General features: G+C 38.8%; 1 protein-coding gene across 3 annotated transcripts; it reads left to right on the top strand.

Annotated features, from left to right (window-relative positions):
• The first annotated feature begins 703 nt into the window (after positions 1-703).
• glis3 (GLIS family zinc finger 3) lies at positions 704-14,974 on the top strand. Of its 3 annotated transcripts, none has more exons than XM_027281968.1 (11): positions 704-974; positions 1,448-1,940; positions 2,453-2,612; positions 2,699-3,842; positions 8,816-8,977; positions 9,079-9,189; positions 10,943-11,087; positions 11,245-11,317; positions 13,852-14,003; positions 14,528-14,701; positions 14,829-14,974. In XM_027281968.1, exons 2-11 carry the CDS (start codon positions 1,574-1,576, stop codon positions 14,948-14,950), a joined length of 2,610 nt encoding a protein of 869 aa, XP_027137769.1. In that variant the 5' UTR covers positions 704-974; positions 1,448-1,573; the 3' UTR covers positions 14,951-14,974. The 3 variants fall into 3 exon arrangements, with proteins under 3 accessions (XP_027137769.1, XP_019133866.2, XP_027137770.1); XM_019278321.2 differs by having other exon boundaries at positions 2,456-2,612; XM_027281969.1 differs by having other exon boundaries at positions 1,544-1,940.
• The last annotated feature ends 2,907 nt before the right edge of the window (positions 14,975-17,881 follow it).

A 17,881-nucleotide genomic window follows, 5' to 3' on the forward strand; every position in this document is an offset into this window, starting at 1 on the left:
TTTGGTCCAGCAGTTTCCTTTCCCTACAGAACAGCATTTTAAAGATATTTACAGCTTGACAGAGAAGGAAAAAAAATCTATCAGTATATTACATCAAAGAAAACTGAACATGTATTCTTAAAGCTAGGCCGCTGAGGCAGGAGGCTCATATTCATTCACTCCCTTTCAAAGAAACCTTTTTTTTTTGGGGGGGGGGATCAAGTTATTGGCGAGTAGGTTTTCACATACAAGGAATTTGCCTCCGGGCAGAACAAACATATTAAACAGAAAATGTAAATATGAAAGAAGATGAAAAAAAAATCAAGTACTAACACATCAGGAAGCATAAGCAGATGTTGTGAATATATGTTGAAAGAAAGAGAAAGGAAGAGCTGTACAGTTTGTGTAGGAATGTGCAAAAGTTTCATGTGTGAGTGTGAGTCTCTCTCACCATAGATAACCAGATAATATGTAAATATGCAAATGAGAAAAAAGGGGAGGGGGACATGGCATGATGTAGCACGCGCTCACCTGAGGACTGCTTGTGCGCTCACACGCACGCGCCATTATGCATTATGAGCTACAGTAGAGGTAAACATTTTTATTTTTTATTTTTTTAAAATCTCTAATCGTCACACTGTCATAGTCTACTTAGTTTGAAATGACGTCGTTCACATGAAGCTGCGTCAACGGCAAAAAAAAAAAAAAAAAAAAAAAAAGGGGTTGAAAGAAGAGAAAGAAGTTCCTGGAAACAGAAGAATGAGGCGGGACGGCTCGGTTCAATCTGAGAGATTCCTCAGAGGCTCAGTGCACTCCCATCACACACACACACACACACACACACACACACACACACACACACACACACACACACACACACTCTGGCGGTGTTATCCAGATTACATTCACAGCTCGGCGGACTGAAGGAGCCATTCATCCTGATATGTCACTTTGGGAAAAGTGTTTGTGACAACAACAACAACAACAACAAACAGGTGAGTGAACTTGCCATCGACAACAGCAGTGTGATAAAATAATAATTATATTCAAATTAGACAGCAAAGGTCATATGTGATTTTTACTCTTTAAGGGTAACATCATTTTTAGATTGCATTCAAATAGATTAAATTGAGCAGCTGCTGCCTGTATGAATTAAAGTGAAGACATTTATTTTTATAGCCTGAACTTATCTTGGTATTAGCATGGTTTGATCATAATAATGCAGAACATGTCAGATAACATGCACATTATTTAAAAGAGTATATATTTTTTTTTAATAGCCTTTATGCTGGCTAATACATATTTATGTATATAGTTGTTATCTAGTATTATATTTTATAATCGTGGTTTAGTCTTAACAGTACATGGTGTTGCCTTGAAAGGCCTTAGAAGCCTTTTATGTTCTTATTTATCCTTCATCTTGGGGACTAAATGTTTTATGTTTTGTCATTTTTTAATCATTTCCCAGGTGTGAAGAGTGGATTATCGTAGCCTATTCTGTGCTAAGGTTTTTGTTGTTGTTGTTTTTACAAACTGTACCCACTTGAATCATCTTCCTCATCAGCCGAGAGCTCCTGATGAATCATCTTCAGCCATGAGTGGAAAAGGTTGTCAGCTCCTGGTGTCTCCTTGCAGCATGTCCCCATCACTGAGCATGACCAGAGGACACCAGGCCCAATCCATCAGGATACCTATGTCTTCTCCACAAAGGGCCAATCTTAGTCCCTCTTCAGGCATGGAGAAAGTGAAAAGAGGAGCCATCCATACGTTTTCTTCTGGGAAACATGGTGGAAGCCATGTTCTCCTGCCAACACTGAGCCTCCGCAGACAGGTGTTGACAAGTGGGAAACTTTCAACCATGCCGACCCCGTCTCCTCACCAGCAAGTGCCTATTCATCGTCCTTCAACCACAACGGTGACCTTACAGACAAGACTGTGCTCCTCTAACAACAGCTTCAAAGGTAAAAGCAAAGCTTTAAGATATATAGGTAACCCAGCATGTGTGAGCAAAATATGTGTACAGTAACTGCAAGGGTAACGTTAGTTTCCAGGACAGTATTTTAATACTCATTCAGCTATTCAGGATCTAAACTCATGTTCAAAACAAACTGTCTGCTATTGATAATTAACCATGCATAAAACTTGCAAATTTTTCTACAGAGGAAAAGTGGAAGGAGGTGAAAAGCTCATTAGGGATTAACAGAGCAGAAAGTGTCTTTGCCTGCTCAGGTTGGCAAGGGAAATTCCACAACCTATCGTATAAATCGTAGTTAATGCAGATTGAATGTGATGCATCGGAGTTTATTTTGCTAATGACTTTTCACAGATAGTTGTGTCATATTATATAACACTTTCGACTGATCTCTGGAGATTTGTTAACTGTGTATAAAAGTTGTTCTGCTGTAACCTATACTTTAATAAATCTCCCGTATGGATATTCATTATATTAATTCAATGTTGGGCTTGTGTCCAGCAGGTTTCTCTGTGTCTGAACCTACCATGGAAGTACTTGGTCAGCCAGCTGCTGCTAACCTGACCAGTAGTCCCTTGACTGTTGTCACAGGCCAACAGTATACTGGAGGGCCTGCGCCATCACATCCACATAGTGTGCAGATTCCCCACACTGATGCCAGGTGGGCAATATCAATAATAGTATGTGATGATGAGCTCAGTAAACCTTAAGAGTGACACTAAACTGAATAACAACAATCTGTTTCAGGTCCTTATTGTCCAGAGAATCCTTGGCATCCACCACGCTGAGTCTGTTTGAAACACAGTCAATATTTAGTGGCAGACATGACTGGACATATGGCTACCGTGTGCTTCCTCCACTGGGTCTACCGCAGTGCTCCACCCAGGCCAGCGAAGGAGGTGTGCAGCTTAGCCTTTCCCCTGGCACAGCCATGTCCGGCACGACCATGTCAGGTGGCACCAGCACCTCTGCTTCCCTTCCCTCATACCTATTTGCAGGTGATGCTGGAAGTCCCAGACAGTCTCGTGCGAAGAAGAGAGCTCTTTCCATGTCGCCTTTGTCGGATGTCATGGGTATTGATTTCAACTCCATCATACGTACTTCACCTACCTCACTTGTGGCCTACATAAATGGTTCACGCAGCTCTCCATCTTCACACCCGACACTCTCACCTGTCCAGTCTGAAGGTTACGGTCACTTTCTGGGTGTGAGAGGTCGCTGCATCCCCCAGGTCCATCCCTACAGTATGCCAGGCTCTTCGCAGGGTCTGCCCCTGCAGACAGAGTGTGGCCGTCTGCAGATGCTTGAAGAGGGAGGGGGTCTGGAGAGCCAGATGGCTAACATGGTGGTGGAGCAGCAGTGCCTCCCAGAGGAAGGAGGGGCACTGGGGAAGACTTCAGAAAGCTGTAGCCAAACCACCAACAACCTGCTGCCACATCTACAGTTCCAGCCAGCCCTGTTGACTACTATCCAAGAAGCTGTTACTCCACAAGGGCCTCCACCACCCTATCACTCACACCAGCACATCCACCTCACTAGACGTCACTGCAAAATAAAGCCCTCTTCTCAGGACCCTCTTGCACAGGATCCTATGGTTCCTCCAAAGTATGGGGTGAGCTTTTTACCCCAGGTCCCAATGCTGGAGGAAGAAGAAGGAGAGCTTGAGGACTATGGGGGCCATTGCTGCAGGTGGTTGAACTGTAGTGCAGTCTATGAGCAAAAGGAGGAGCTGGTAAAACACATAGAGAAGCTTCATGTAGACCAGAGGAAGGCTGAAGATTTCACATGCTACTGGGTGGGCTGTCCACGCAACTTCAAGCCCTTCAATGCCCGATACAAGCTGCTTATCCACATGAGGGTCCATTCAGGAGAGAAACCCAATAAGTGCACGGTACTATGAAAAACACAGCTGTGTGTCTTCTGATGCAACTAAAGTCTATATTTTATTTTCCTCTTAAAAAATGATGTGTATAATCTCACAGAATAATATACAGATGCCAGAGCTCAGTCAGAATCAGATGAATATTTTTTTACTAATTTCTTTCCAAGAAGGCTGAGTTAATGCAGTCAAAGCAAGACATGATGAATGTCAGGGGCTCACAGAGTTCAATACTCGGTGTTCCATTCAATGCCACAGTATCTATTTGAAGGTTTTCAAGCCTCAGGCTGCAGAAAAAAAAACCCTTTTGAGGGCAAAGTCCTTCATGTGCTCTGTGTTTATGGCCAAGGTTTAGATCAAGAATATAGTCTCTCTTTTTTGTCTTAACTTTAGCCATGGGGTAATTAGCAGAGCGGTGTGATAATTGACATGGGAGTTAACTCAATTATGTAGTTATCAAATCAGCACAAAGGATGCCTAGCACTTTAGATCTGGCATGGCACCATGGGTCTCTAGTAGCTACTGGGTCTGTCAGCGACGGGGGGGTTTGCCAGGCCACCGTCTGACAAACTTGGCCATCGTTCTGGGAAGGTGATGCCCCTATAGTCTGGCTCTCTACAGGTCTGCATCTGTGGCCAAAGAGTTGGCGTTTTCCATGATGAACTAAGTAGCTTTGTCTGTCCAAGATGGATGATCTAGTTTTTTTTAGATGTGGCATCATTTAATGACGCCTTTTTGGTTTGGTTGTTTGGTTTAGTTTTTTTTAGTTTGTTTTAAATATAATGTGCGTCCACAATATGGAAACAAAAATAAGAGTCTATAGCTGTACTGAAACACAGCAGTGCTTTGAGCTAAATGCTTTTGTTAGCATCCTAACATGTCTACAATGGCAAGCATGCTAAGAATTGCTCATTGGCGCCAAACTCATCCATTTAATAGTTGTTGAAATATTCCCTAATAACCATACAGCCATGCTGCTACCAAAGATTATATACACTTAGCTCTGTCCATGTCTTTTTCTCACTCCCACTGGGAAAATATTTGTGACTCAGCTGAGTAATTGACAAACTACTGACCAAACATGCTTCATTTCACTCAACAAGTCAATAATTAACAGCATGCATACCTGCAGTCGACCTTTTGTACCAAAATACTTACTTATTAGTTGAAGCACACTTTGTTGCCATGGGGCTGCAATTGTTGGTCGGGTCTCTGTTCCATGTAATCATTCAATAATGAAGAATGTATTCATGGTCACAACCCCTTGCCAAAATGCAAAATTTATATGAAATGGCACTTGTGTTTGTGCTAGTAATTATAGAGGAGGCTAATTTTGAGTAAGAAAGGAAAAGCCAGTACTTATCGCTCCTGCACTCAAGAGAGACATTATGACTCTCTCTGGATTTTCTTTAGGTCAACCTTCATTGTTACAGTCAAAAACGCAGGCTTTCTCTCTCTTTACATGAACATCTTCAAAGATCTTAGCATGAGTCTGTGCCTGTGATTACATTTACTCCCACTTAGATTAAAAGGTAAACAAAGGAAATGCTAGATATGAAAATTGTGAATCTCGCAGAACAGTTAAAATGTCTAAAAATACTTTAATATTTAGAGAAAGCTAATTTCCCTTGACAGAGCCCACCTTTCAAATTAAACAATATTCTAATAAGTAGCGCCCGTTTTTTTTCTTAGGAAATGATTGGCAGGTGAATAACGTGATGTGAAGTGTGAGCCTGCAGTAGAACAATGAGGTAGCTCATGTTACACAGTGAACATATAGGGCAGGCCCAGGCTTGTACCTGTCATCTCATAATCTGTTTAATGATGATTGAGCAGTGAACAGTTTGTTAGCAAATCCTTGACTTGTCTGTCACTGTGATTTAAACATATGAGTTTTTAAGAGCACATTTTAAAACCCATACAAGGGATTTCTACAGTCATTGTGAGTCAGCAGGGTTTTTTTTTTTTAGATTTTTTTGTATGATCCTTCTGTGTCATTACCATTTTGCTAATTGCTCCTCGGGTTGTGGAGAAATACCTTGGCTCTTTGAAATTATTAGCTTGTACAATGTGGCTGCCACATTTTCTACTCACACTCCAACACTGAAAAAGTCCACACTGAAACTTACACTTATATTTCAGTTATACTGACTAGAAAAAATGTATTTTTATTTCTGGTTACTTTTACTGAATTCGAATTTTTCGTAAAACAATAATTAGCATCAGTGAGCATCAGCTATTGTCAAAGTTGGCTAAGATTTACTTGATCTAATTTCTCTCAGTATGAATTATTCATGCTTTGATCAATCATCAATCTGTGCATTTGCATAGAGTGAAAATGAAATCTTAGTCTCTTTGCTAATCCACTAAACTTTCCTCCATGAGCAGCTTGTAATTCAAGCCTTACTAATGCCACTAAAGGCAGGCCTGATAAGATTTCAGGTTTGACAACATTTTAAGCACCATCCTTACAATTGTTTGGAGGGAACAAATCTGGTTTTGGCGCCAGGAAATTATGCTTTAATACCTGGAATATATTTTTACTTCACAGTGTCTGTCATTATTCTGCATCAGTTAACAAATCATCACTATTGTGAACTTTAAAAAAGGTAAACAAAAGATGCTGATGAAAATGTTTATGAAAATTTATGACACAGTGTCCTCTAAAATCTAGGTATGATACCAATTACTGACAGATTTTTTTGTTTTCTGTTGAGTAGTTAATAATTAAATAATTTCTTCTGAGAATTTACATAGCGATGTAAGAACAGAAACAGAGGTAGAAAATGCTGAAAATATACCGCATAATGAAACAGGCGAAACAAAAAGAGCAAAGAGGATAGAAATATTGCTGGTGAAACAGGGAAGAGTAGAGTCCAGAGTGAATTGACCTCAGAGCAAGACTGGGCACTAGACTCTCTTGGCACAGACTGCAGCTGTCATTGTTCAGCCAGAGCATGAGTACCTGCCAGGACCTGTCAGGAGCTGGCTGTAACACTGATCTACACTGAGGAGCCATGCTGCTTTCTTTTCAGCCCAAACGTCCCTCGCGACAAACTAAAAAGCCCTCCGTGCTTTATGAGAGCTTCATGAGACAGAGAGAGAGAGAAAGTAACACAGTTACCCACCCCTGGCTAGTCCTCGAGTCTTGGCAGTATTTTAGCTTTGCGCTGGTTCTCTCTTGTCCGTTCACTTTGGTTCTGAGAGACTATTTATCTCTGTCTGTGCTGTTTTTTTTTTTCTTGTGGGTCTGCTACTAACTCTTTTCTTTAAACTATATTTAGGTTTGGTCCACTTTGTAAGTACAAGCCTTATGAAGGAGCATTGAATTGGAAAGAGCTCCTGAATGAAGTGTGTGTGAAGAGGTTATGAGAAGAATTTCTCATTTTGTGCCACTCTGCTGTTTTTGTTCAGTTTCGAATTTAGTCATGATAAAATGTTGAGATGTTCTTCATACGCTCATCAACCTTAGACATTCTGCTTTGGAAAAAAAAGAGTACAACCACCTTCCATTTGACATTCAAAAGAACAATTAGTAACACAGAATTGTAACAATGGCTTTGCTGTGAGCAAAGTTGAATTGCAGAAACATGATGGGTTTATTTTAGGTGATGTTGTCAGGAAATAGCCGTGTTGTGAAGTATTTCCAGGCATAATGCAAAGGAATGTTATTAGTGAACTATTAAAGGGAAGAAAAACACTTTTTAATTTGGCATTCAGTGATGACTGAGAGGTATCAGTATGTGAGGAATCTAGTCTTAGAGGAAAAAATAACAAAACTGGACATGGTCTGTGTGTTTTCTCCGTAAGGCTTAGTAAGGACATTCCAAACCCCCTGTGAGCAGGAAAGAGTAGTGTAAAGCCCCGACCTTACAAAAGAAAAGCTTTGATGATTCACATATTTTAACAGTGAAGTCACTGCGGTTGCATGATGCAGCAAAAAAAAGAGCTGTTTTTATTGGTTTTGGTTACTCTGGTATTAATATTTTCCTGAAGCCTCACTTTGAATTTCTCAGGAAAATGTATCACAAACAGTCTACTAAAAGCGAACTTTTGTAACTTAACTGCTGTCAAGGTGACGCAAGATGAAGGATTCAAAGCACGAATGACAATACAGTGATGTGTGTATAAACACTGACCCCTGGTGACAAACACAAGCATCAGAAATGTATAACTTAAAATAAGACTAATGATTCTATCTGTGCAAACTATTTTAATATTCCAATATTACTGTGACAGCACTTTCTTATTTTATGCATCAAAAACATGTAAACGAGTATCACTCAGACTAATTCTGATATATTGACAGGGAACTCCTGAGAGCAATAACCATTTAATTTCTGTTATGTTATTTTCTAAGTTACATGCACATGATATTTTGGCAATATTGTGGTTGTATTTGTCTCCAGTAAAAGAATCTTTAAACCAACATCCAAATGTGTGCTGACAAATACAAAGGCACAGTATTTTTATTGGAAGTACAAATTCACATAATGAATGCAGTGTAGCAGAAATTGGCTCATAGTAAGAGCATACAAGCGATACAATAGAGTCTTCTCACTGCTAATATAATAGGCAGGACTTACAGTTGCATCTAGATAACATAAACTTGCCATAAAACTATAATGCACCAGTCGCTCCCTGGGCTTTGCTGCTTTACAGCTGCTTACCTATTAACCATGAAAGTACTGTAGCTGAATAGTTGAGGCTTACTTGAGTGACAGTCAAGAGTAAATGACAATAATTTTACCATTCAAAAGGTTTTCTATATTTCCTCTTCCACTGCCTCCCACACACTGACTGAGGTCAGCAGGCTTTTGTCTGCACTGACTTCAAGCTCATAGCTGCACGTCTTATGAGCATATATTTAATATTGCATTGGATGTAGCCAAAGAGCTTAAAACACAAAGGACTTCAAATGTTTTTAAATTCATGTTGTAGAAATACTGATGATCTGCTTGTACTGTGTTTACGTATGGTTACAGTTCGAGGGCTGCAAGAAAGCTTTCTCTCGGCTGGAAAATCTGAAGATCCACCTGCGTAGCCACACCGGGGAAAAACCCTATATGTGTCAGCACCCAGGATGTCACAAGGCCTTCAGCAATTCAAGTGACAGAGCTAAACACCAGCGTACACACCTGGAAACAGTGAGTGGCAACCTTGCATAGACACGGACAATTATGGATGGTATTTAAAAGTTTGCGCATGTGTGTGTGTTCTACAAGTTTTCATGTGTCTGGTTGTACAGAAGCCGTACACATGCCAGGTGCCTGGATGTGCGAAACGTTATACTGATCCCAGCTCCTTGAGGAAACACGTGAAATCTCACTCTACTAAAGAACGTCAGTTACGGAAGAAGGTACGCATTAAACACACAACTCAGTGAACATGTCGAGTTTACTGACTGTATTTCTCAAATACAAAGGCTGGCTCCAGGTTTTGCAGAAATAAATAACTTTCCACCTTGATTAAATCACATTAGTGATTATTGCAAGAAGACACTTCTTCAACAACTGAACTCAAGAAAGGCTACATTAACACATTTTATGAGTTGTGTTTTCATTTCTCCTAATTAACTATGGTTTTGAGTATATTCCTGTGATGTGCTCTCCATTACACTCCGTTACACTGAATTTCACTAGCCTAACATAGGCGTGCACGCAGTCAGATAATATCCAGTGTATATATGCATTTAAATTAACACCTACAGAGTTATGTCAAACAAAAACATAATTATGTTGTTTGTCATGTGTATGTTTGTCCTGTCCTGTGTTTACCTCCTTAATTTTCCACTTAGGGTGACTCCCAAAGTTTCACATTGTGGCACTGCAGTGTTGTCATATTTTTTGCATGTGTGAGAGAGATTTATGCTCTTTAGCACTTACGGAGGGTGATGTCACCATAGATACAGACAAAGAAGGTGGGTAGTTACTAAAAAAAATGACATTTTACAAAGTCTCCCACGTGCACAACTCCTTTCATCTGAAACGCAAATATATGTATTTGTGATTTGACTGATGATTCTCAAGATGGTGTGCATTGTATATATGTTCCGTACCGTGACCCTCGTAATTTACATGCTGTATTGCAATGCTCATAAGCATTCATAAGTTGTTTCTTGTCTTGTCTGCAAAAAGTCCTCATGGTAGCAAACAGTCTTTAAAGCTTAAGATTTTCATCATATTAAGCTCAATATTCAATACAATTTATGGCTGGTCTTTATTCTGCAATAGCAGTCCACCATTCCTGCATTGGATTCAAATGCCATGCACATGCTCAAGTGATTTGCAGGAAAGAACGCGTTCAAGTACTCGACAAAATTTTGAAGACGGGAGTCAACGCGTTAACTCACAGTAATGACATTATCTAGTCTTTGTGTGGGTAAAAGTATAGCTCCCGCAATTTATAAAGAAGACATCAAGTTTTCATCACGGCTGAACAGAGTAGCTGCGCAAAGGGCGTTTCCCACCCCCAGTAATCAATAAATGTCATTTCAACTGAGAACAGTGGGACATGTATTATTAACATGTTCTTACTGTTACCCACAGAAGTTGTTAAATCAATTACAACTGAAATATTAAGGATTTCACCTTTAAATAAACCACAAGAAAGAAAAAAGTAATATGACTTTCTCAATTTAAAAAAAAAAAATCTTTGTTTATTTATTATTTACTATATTTGTTAGAAGAACAAGCAATGTGGTAAAGGAGCGGTGTGCTAGGTTTTTTGGCCAGATTCCCATCAAAGACACTTACTGTGTATGTATTTCCAGAATAATTTTGAATTGAGTCAGTATGTTTAGTTTTGCAGACAACAATTAATCTTAATTAACTGACAGCTAATATAGAAGAGACATTTATGCCCATATTGAGATCGATTAAGGATGATTTTTTAACATCTAAAAGCAAGATGTTCTCAAGGTGATCTGCCAAAGGAAGCATAATAACAAAGTCAGGTGTTATAGTTTATTTATAGATGTTTATCTGTCAATGCAGTGCACAACAGCAGAGCAAAAAGGCAATTATGAAGAAAACTATGACCATATTATCACTGTTAGAATCATAATAGAAGACTGCTGTTTACCGTTTCTTTTCCATGTGCCCTTTCTTTAGATGAAATCCACTGCTGATGTGACCCAGGACACGCTGACAGACTGTTTAACCATCCATCCTTTGCAACCAAACCTTTCTCCTCTGGCAAGGATAGACAACAACAACTTGAACTCTTCCTCTGGTGCATCACATGAGTCATACTCTGGTATGTCTAAACCCTGGCCCTTTTGTATCAAAATGTTTGACATGAAAACTAGACCTTTAAGTAAATCCCTCTGCAACTATGTGCACATAATAGGTTTATCCATTAGATTTAGGCTGTGGTGGACAGTCCTGAAGTGTTTGTCATCCCTGTTCCTTAGCTGCTTCGCAGGGACAAGACTCCTCCAGCAATCCTCACCTGGCTCTGCTGCACTCCTTACAAGATGATTACAGGTACTGAGGATTTTTGTGTTATTCTCTTAGTTCTGATGATTTTATAAATAAATACATAAATAAATAAATGTCCCCCAAAATTTGAATTGTCAATTTCTGCATATTTACATAATGTGATCGAAATTCCAACTACATTTTTAAAAGAACCTTTGGTGGTGTAAAAGCATACTGTGTTATAAGCAGCAAAAAAAAAGAAAAGAAACAAAGCCTTTTCATGTTAATCTTTTTGAAATACTGTGAAATATAACCATGTGCAGCAACATAAGAGTCAACAGTTGGAGCACTTAGCTTTTCTCAGCAAGCCAACTGGTATTTTCTTTTCATTTTGTATTCCTACTGGCACTGTTAGAATTTTAACCATGACTGATTTAAATGCTCTTTTCTCCCTTTTGATGATCTGAACCAATCAACTTAAACATTGGTTGTCATGGCTTCAAGTCCATAAGCTTATAATTAGAATAATCAGTTTAAACTAAAGCACTATTTAGTTTCCTGATAAAAGAATCTAAAGGGTTGTTTTTTTTGTTTTTTTGGTATGTGTATGTGTGTGGGTGGATGGATGGATGGGTGGGTGGGTGTTACGCCTGGGAAGAGGCTTTACAGGTTGGGGATAGCCAGCAACACATTTCCCTGGTCAACCCATAGGAAAATAGCTGTTCATCTATACACTTCAAAGCATGTGATAAAGTATTTCTGTGGCTCTGAGCAGCCAGATGCTCATGGCTCCTCACTGGCTGTGATTGTTCTCATATCAGCGGTAGGCCAAAGCATTCACTGCAGGATCCTGGGTAGACAATTGGCCTGTGAAAGCAGACCTTGCCTTGCCTCATTGGTCTCGACCGCTGGTATTAATGGATGCTATAGCCACCGACAAGAGCGGCTAAGGAATTCAATAAGTGAATCATAAAATCTAAAAAATACCATTTAAAGTCCACTGGGAAAAGGGAGATTCTGTAATTACTTTTTTACATGTTAAATCGATTGTAAAATCCTTGTTGCCACTTTCTGTTCACTTTTCTGGGATTCCTTTCGGTTTCCCATTCAGTCCTTGTATATTGTCAGCAAACTCTGGCATGTAAACATGTTTCTTGGCCAAACCTAACAGCAGGGGTGTCAGCTGCCATGGCCACTGAACAATTTTTAAATTTACTGGTTTAATCCTGTGTATTCACCAATGAGCTACATGAATCTGATTATGTCCTAGATTTTTGGTGAGACCTCTTCGGAGGTGAATAGGAAAAAAAAATAAAAATAAAAAATAAAATAAAACAAATACATATCAATCTGAAAGTTCCACATTTGATGACTTACATTAAGACATTTATGTTACAGGTTTTCTGAAATTGTATGTTTAAATATGCAAATTGGGCATTATCTGATTTTAAAATCCCTAATTTGCATTTCTAAGACAGAAATCTGAACAGTGGATAAATCCAGTTGCAAAATTATTATTATTTTTTTGTTGACATATTAGAGTCTAATATAAGAATGTAGGGAATTTTGGATGTATTTTTGTATTACTCCATAAATGGGAAAATACATCAACAGCCATAAAGAAAAAATGTTATTGTCATAAAAAAGTGTGAAAAGAAGACATAATACAGAAGAAAAATAGCCTGTCTCACTTTTATGTTGTTATCTGGTTACACTAAAGACAGAACTCTTGATCATTATCTATATAAAATAGTGATAAAGGAACAAATTACAGGTGTACTATTGTGGACTATTATGTTGGAAAAAGCCATCAATGGGCTTGTGTTGCATGGGTCATAGTGTGTAGAGTGCAGACTGTAATATATCATAAAATGCCTCTAGAGTGCCTCTGTTGCTACTTATATCAATTGCCAAGCACAGAGAATCAATCTTGTGGCCATGGACTCCATAACTGAAACACCTGAGATGGCGCATTTTTTTTTCAATATTCTGCAGAAACTATATATTTTATTGCAAATAGCAATTCCATATGTGCTTTTAAATTCAGTTTATATGTGGTGAAAGCATGCTATGTAGGGAGTACTGTAAATCAGTGCACCATGATCCAGAAGTGAGGCAGAGGAAGGAATACGCAGTCATTCTTTCCTCACTGCATGGATGTAGCATAGATGAGCCTAAAGAGTTTTCTGCATCGCTTTAATTAGTCATTTTAAACAACGTGTCATGCTGTCCATCGCATGTGCATCACTCAAGCGAGTAAAGATTGTCTAAAGGCAGAGACAGATGATGACAGTTTTATCTTATGTGAACGGTTGTGGAGCAAGCTCATGCCTATGTCTGTATGTGTGAAACTGCCATCATGTCATTACTTCATGATGGATGGACTAATCAGTGCTTCATTTGCAGACTAACTGATTATCACACTTTGTGTGGAAGTGGAGCAAATATGGAATAAGACAGTTGTTTGTTGAAGTGCAATTAATACTAATATTAAAACGAATAGTTGTTGTTTTTTAAAGTCATACATTTATATGTTGTTAATTACCTGTTATTTATTTGATTCCACAAGCACAGTATTTACTTCGATTTAAATATTTCAGGTTTGTTGATCCTTCCCCTCACCAGCTCTTCCCCGGGGACCAGTGTGGGTCTTGCTCTTCCACCTGCCTCCAACATCCTCCCAATGGGACGTCTCTGCAGAACAACCTGAAGCACCCCAGTCAGCCTCCTGATCTAGCAGAGCACAATCCAGGTACTCATCATGTTTATCATCAGTTGACTCTTCACATTTTTCAAATTAATGTCAATACAGTTGTGCAGCAGAGGGAGGTTCTGAAAAATCTTTATAGTGTAGGATTCACGTCTGAAGAGCCTATTAGCAAATATCTAAGCGGTTTGACAATCTGTTTAAACAGATTTACTCACACATTGATCATACAGTGTATCTTTATGATCTGTAGCAGGTGGCTGGTAGTTTTTCTAGTTAGACAGAATCAGGCAGCTCCGCTCTGTGTACCTTTAAATAGATATCACCTCTTTTCCCCTCGGAGTTGACAGCTACGGTGATGTTGACAAGGTTTTCAGAAACACACAAATTAGTTTTAACTGCTGACATAAAGACAGAGTTTGAGTTTGAAAAGGTACAAGTTGTTTCTTTTCTAAGGTCTAATGATGTCGTTCTGCTAGAATGTTTAATTTAAAGATATAAGCTTTAGTTGTTTTGTTCTTTACAATAAAGACAAAAGATTTTAAAAGGCTTTCATATCTCCCCTGTAGAGCTCTCAGGACAGATGAAGATGCTATATTGTCCTCCACAATATGGTGGGATCACAGCACACACCAGCGCGAGTCACCTGATGCAAGATGATGCCTTTGGTGACAGCCTCCCTCCAGCAGTCAGTAATCCCAATGGGGTGGCCCCCTTACAAACAGCTCTTCCCTGCATTACAGGTAATGAAAATACAGTCTAACCAAAATTGCTCTAGGATGAACACTTTATTGCCATTGGATTTCACATCTGTGCATTAATGTGTGTGTGCGTGTGTGTGTGTGTGTGGGTGGATGGGTGCGGGTGCAGCTGCAGGATTTGACAGCCAAGCACAGGCTGCTGCTCCTAATCAAGAATTGCATGGAGGGGATTTCTTCAGTGTGGTGGACCACTGCGCCAGCCAGGTCTCCTGCATCTACACAGAGGGATGATATCAACCAATTGCCAGTTTTGTTATTTTGCATGTTTTTGTGTCCCTATGTTGAATAAGAAGAACACTTTAGGCGGCACAAATAAAAGGATCTTTGATAATAAAATGATCTAAGATGCTGCTACCTGGATTGGATAACATTGAAGGATTTCACACTTGCATTCACTAAGTTTCGCTTCAAGTGAACCTCTATAAATGACTCAACACTCTGGCTTCTGCCCCCATAATCAGTGTATAGTAATGACTGAGCCTACAGGATTTTAATGTTTACTTTCTTAGTTTTCATACAGTTTGTATATAACATGTAGTAAGTACTTCAAGGGTGACATTTCACACAATATTTAACACTGCAATCAAAGGAAAGTATGCAAGGAATCATTTATTAAGGTTTTTCTTAGAACCAGAGCTATGTAACTATAGTAACAAGACAGCCTTATCATTTCACTGTAATGCTCATAGATATAACCTGATGTTTGAATATAGTAACTTGCCGTGAGTGCTCCTGTGCCTAGATCATGAGGTGGATTTGTGTAGGTGACCATGCTAGTGATTTCTGTATGTTTTAGTTTATTTACTGCAAATTATATACACTTCATATTGGAAGTGACCCTTTCTGAAAGCATTGTATAGTGCTGTGTATTCTTGGACTTGTTTTCCTACAGCCATTCATTTCAGTTCATTTCCCTAAGATATGAAAATAGATTTGTGTAGATTTGTTTGAGATAACATGCTTGCTATAGGTCAGCTATCACAGGGATTATCGCTGCTTCTTTTTTCTCTCTTTTGCCAGTTAATTTAATGCTGCATATTAATACAGACTTTCATGCAACCATAAGCAAAAAAGCAGCAAGGTTACAATTCCAGCACTCTCATTGCAAAATAAAAATGGAAGGAGATGTTAATAAATGCCTTTTTAAACAGCCTGTTGCTCTGTCACGCTGCTCTGCGAGGCCAAGGATGCACTGATATCTTTGTTGCTCTTGAAAATAATGCAACAAATGATTAGTATGGAAAAGCGTTTCTATGAAAAGCAGTGGCATTGCAGCACATAAACCGCATTCTCTCAAGCAAAAATAAACTCATTTAATTGCTCAAATCACTATAAATCTATCTCTATTTGCATGAAACAAAACATGATAAAGTTAAATGGCACAACACAGAAATATAATTAACTTGGCACACAGAGGTTCTAGAGGCAGTAAGCTAACGTAAATCACAGTTATAATTAACAACCTCTGTTATATACCTGAACAGTATGAGAAGCCACAGGTCCAGCAGGCACCAGTCTTCATAGCACTACATTTTTCTTGTTTGAAATTGAAAGGACAAACTGTATTACTTGGAAATAATTCTTTTAGCAAACGAGTGTCATGCTTCAGATGGGGGTTTCAGTAGTTGCTTAGCAACAACAACAGCTTTTCCAAAAAGCATCTGTTTAGTACTGCTAACCAAAAAAAAAAAAGTGTTGCGCAGTGGACACAGTTGGTTAAGCTTTCTATGCAGTAAGAAGCATCTTAACAATGCGGGCTTTGTTTGGTCACCTTTCCCAACTGAAAAGTTCTGCATGTGTTTAGCTCTACTTGTGCTATGTGGTAAAAAAAAACAACTTTATACTTAATAACTTCTTAAATATCTACGACAAGTGTTTAACTACCAGTATCCACTGGTTAAGTAACGTACAATAACAACTCTTGTTGCAATTATTTAAAGCTCAAATATTAGGAATAATTGTAAAGTAAAGGTGAACATTCAGTTTTTGTAAAGCAATGCCCTGATAAGTCAGAGAGACGAGGTTCAGCCTGAGGATCAAACAAGGAACTCTGATTCAAAAGCCCTGAGGCAGTCGTTAACACGGCCAACTAACACCTACAATGATAATATTTAACTGTTCGGGTAAAACAATACATTCATTAGAAGGGGATAGCGTGACAATAACAAAGTAGGTTAATGGGAATAATTGGCAGAAATATGCAATATGATGGTCAGCAAATACACAGCACAGAGGAATGGTATTCACCCCCGACCTTCTCAGCCATCTGGTATGATGAATACTGGCCATGGCCTGCACACTTGTGGTTAGAAATTCACACAAGGACTGTGATGTATAATCGGCTAATCATTCAGTCAGCGTTCATTTGAAGTGATAGAGGCCTAACACCTGTTTTCTTCCAGACTTTGGGGCAGGAAAACAGGAAAAGAAATCTGAGACAATGTTTAGACAAAAGTGAGATCTTTTCCAGTCCTTTAACGTTGATATTTTTGAATGTTTGAGTGATTTAGCAATGTCTGAATGAATGCAAATGATTTATGGCCCTTATTATGGAGGTTGGCATGAGAAGTCTGATAATAAACCGTCGCTGTTACTATGTTGTTATTTAATTGTGCCTGATTATGTTGTCTAAAAAAGTAAATGTTAAGTGATACATATAAAAACAAATAAATAAAGCAACACCCAGATGTTGCTGAGGCCAAGACAAAGACAAGAATGGGTTAAGACAGTAACTTTAGGAGCACAACTTGCTCTTTGTAGCAGGATGACAGGCCTGTAACCTCTACACTGATATTTAATCATATTTAACCATATCTATACATTGTCCCTTCTATGAATAAAATATAAAGAAAGTTGCCATCTTCAGAATTTTTGCATGTATAATTGCAGCAATTATTTGTATATGATCATAAATAAGAATTAAAATCATTTGAAAACTTGCAGACTTGTATTGTTTAGACAATGGTGCACACAAAAGGACTACAGTCGAAATCATTTCTCACTTTATTTATTTCTTGATGCATCTCCAGATAACTCCAGGCTAATCGCACGGGGCTCTGCTGGTGTTTATACGGACAGCTTTGTAGCATATTCTCCATAATGCTCAAATACATATGTTTCTCGTTGTGATCTTATTTCCGTTAAGCCTGTGTTAAGTGCGCT

The sequence above is a fragment of the Larimichthys crocea genome, chromosome IX (assembly GCF_000972845.2).
Source record: "Larimichthys crocea isolate SSNF chromosome IX, L_crocea_2.0, whole genome shotgun sequence".
Lineage (NCBI taxonomy): Eukaryota > Metazoa > Chordata > Actinopteri > Sciaenidae > Larimichthys > Larimichthys crocea.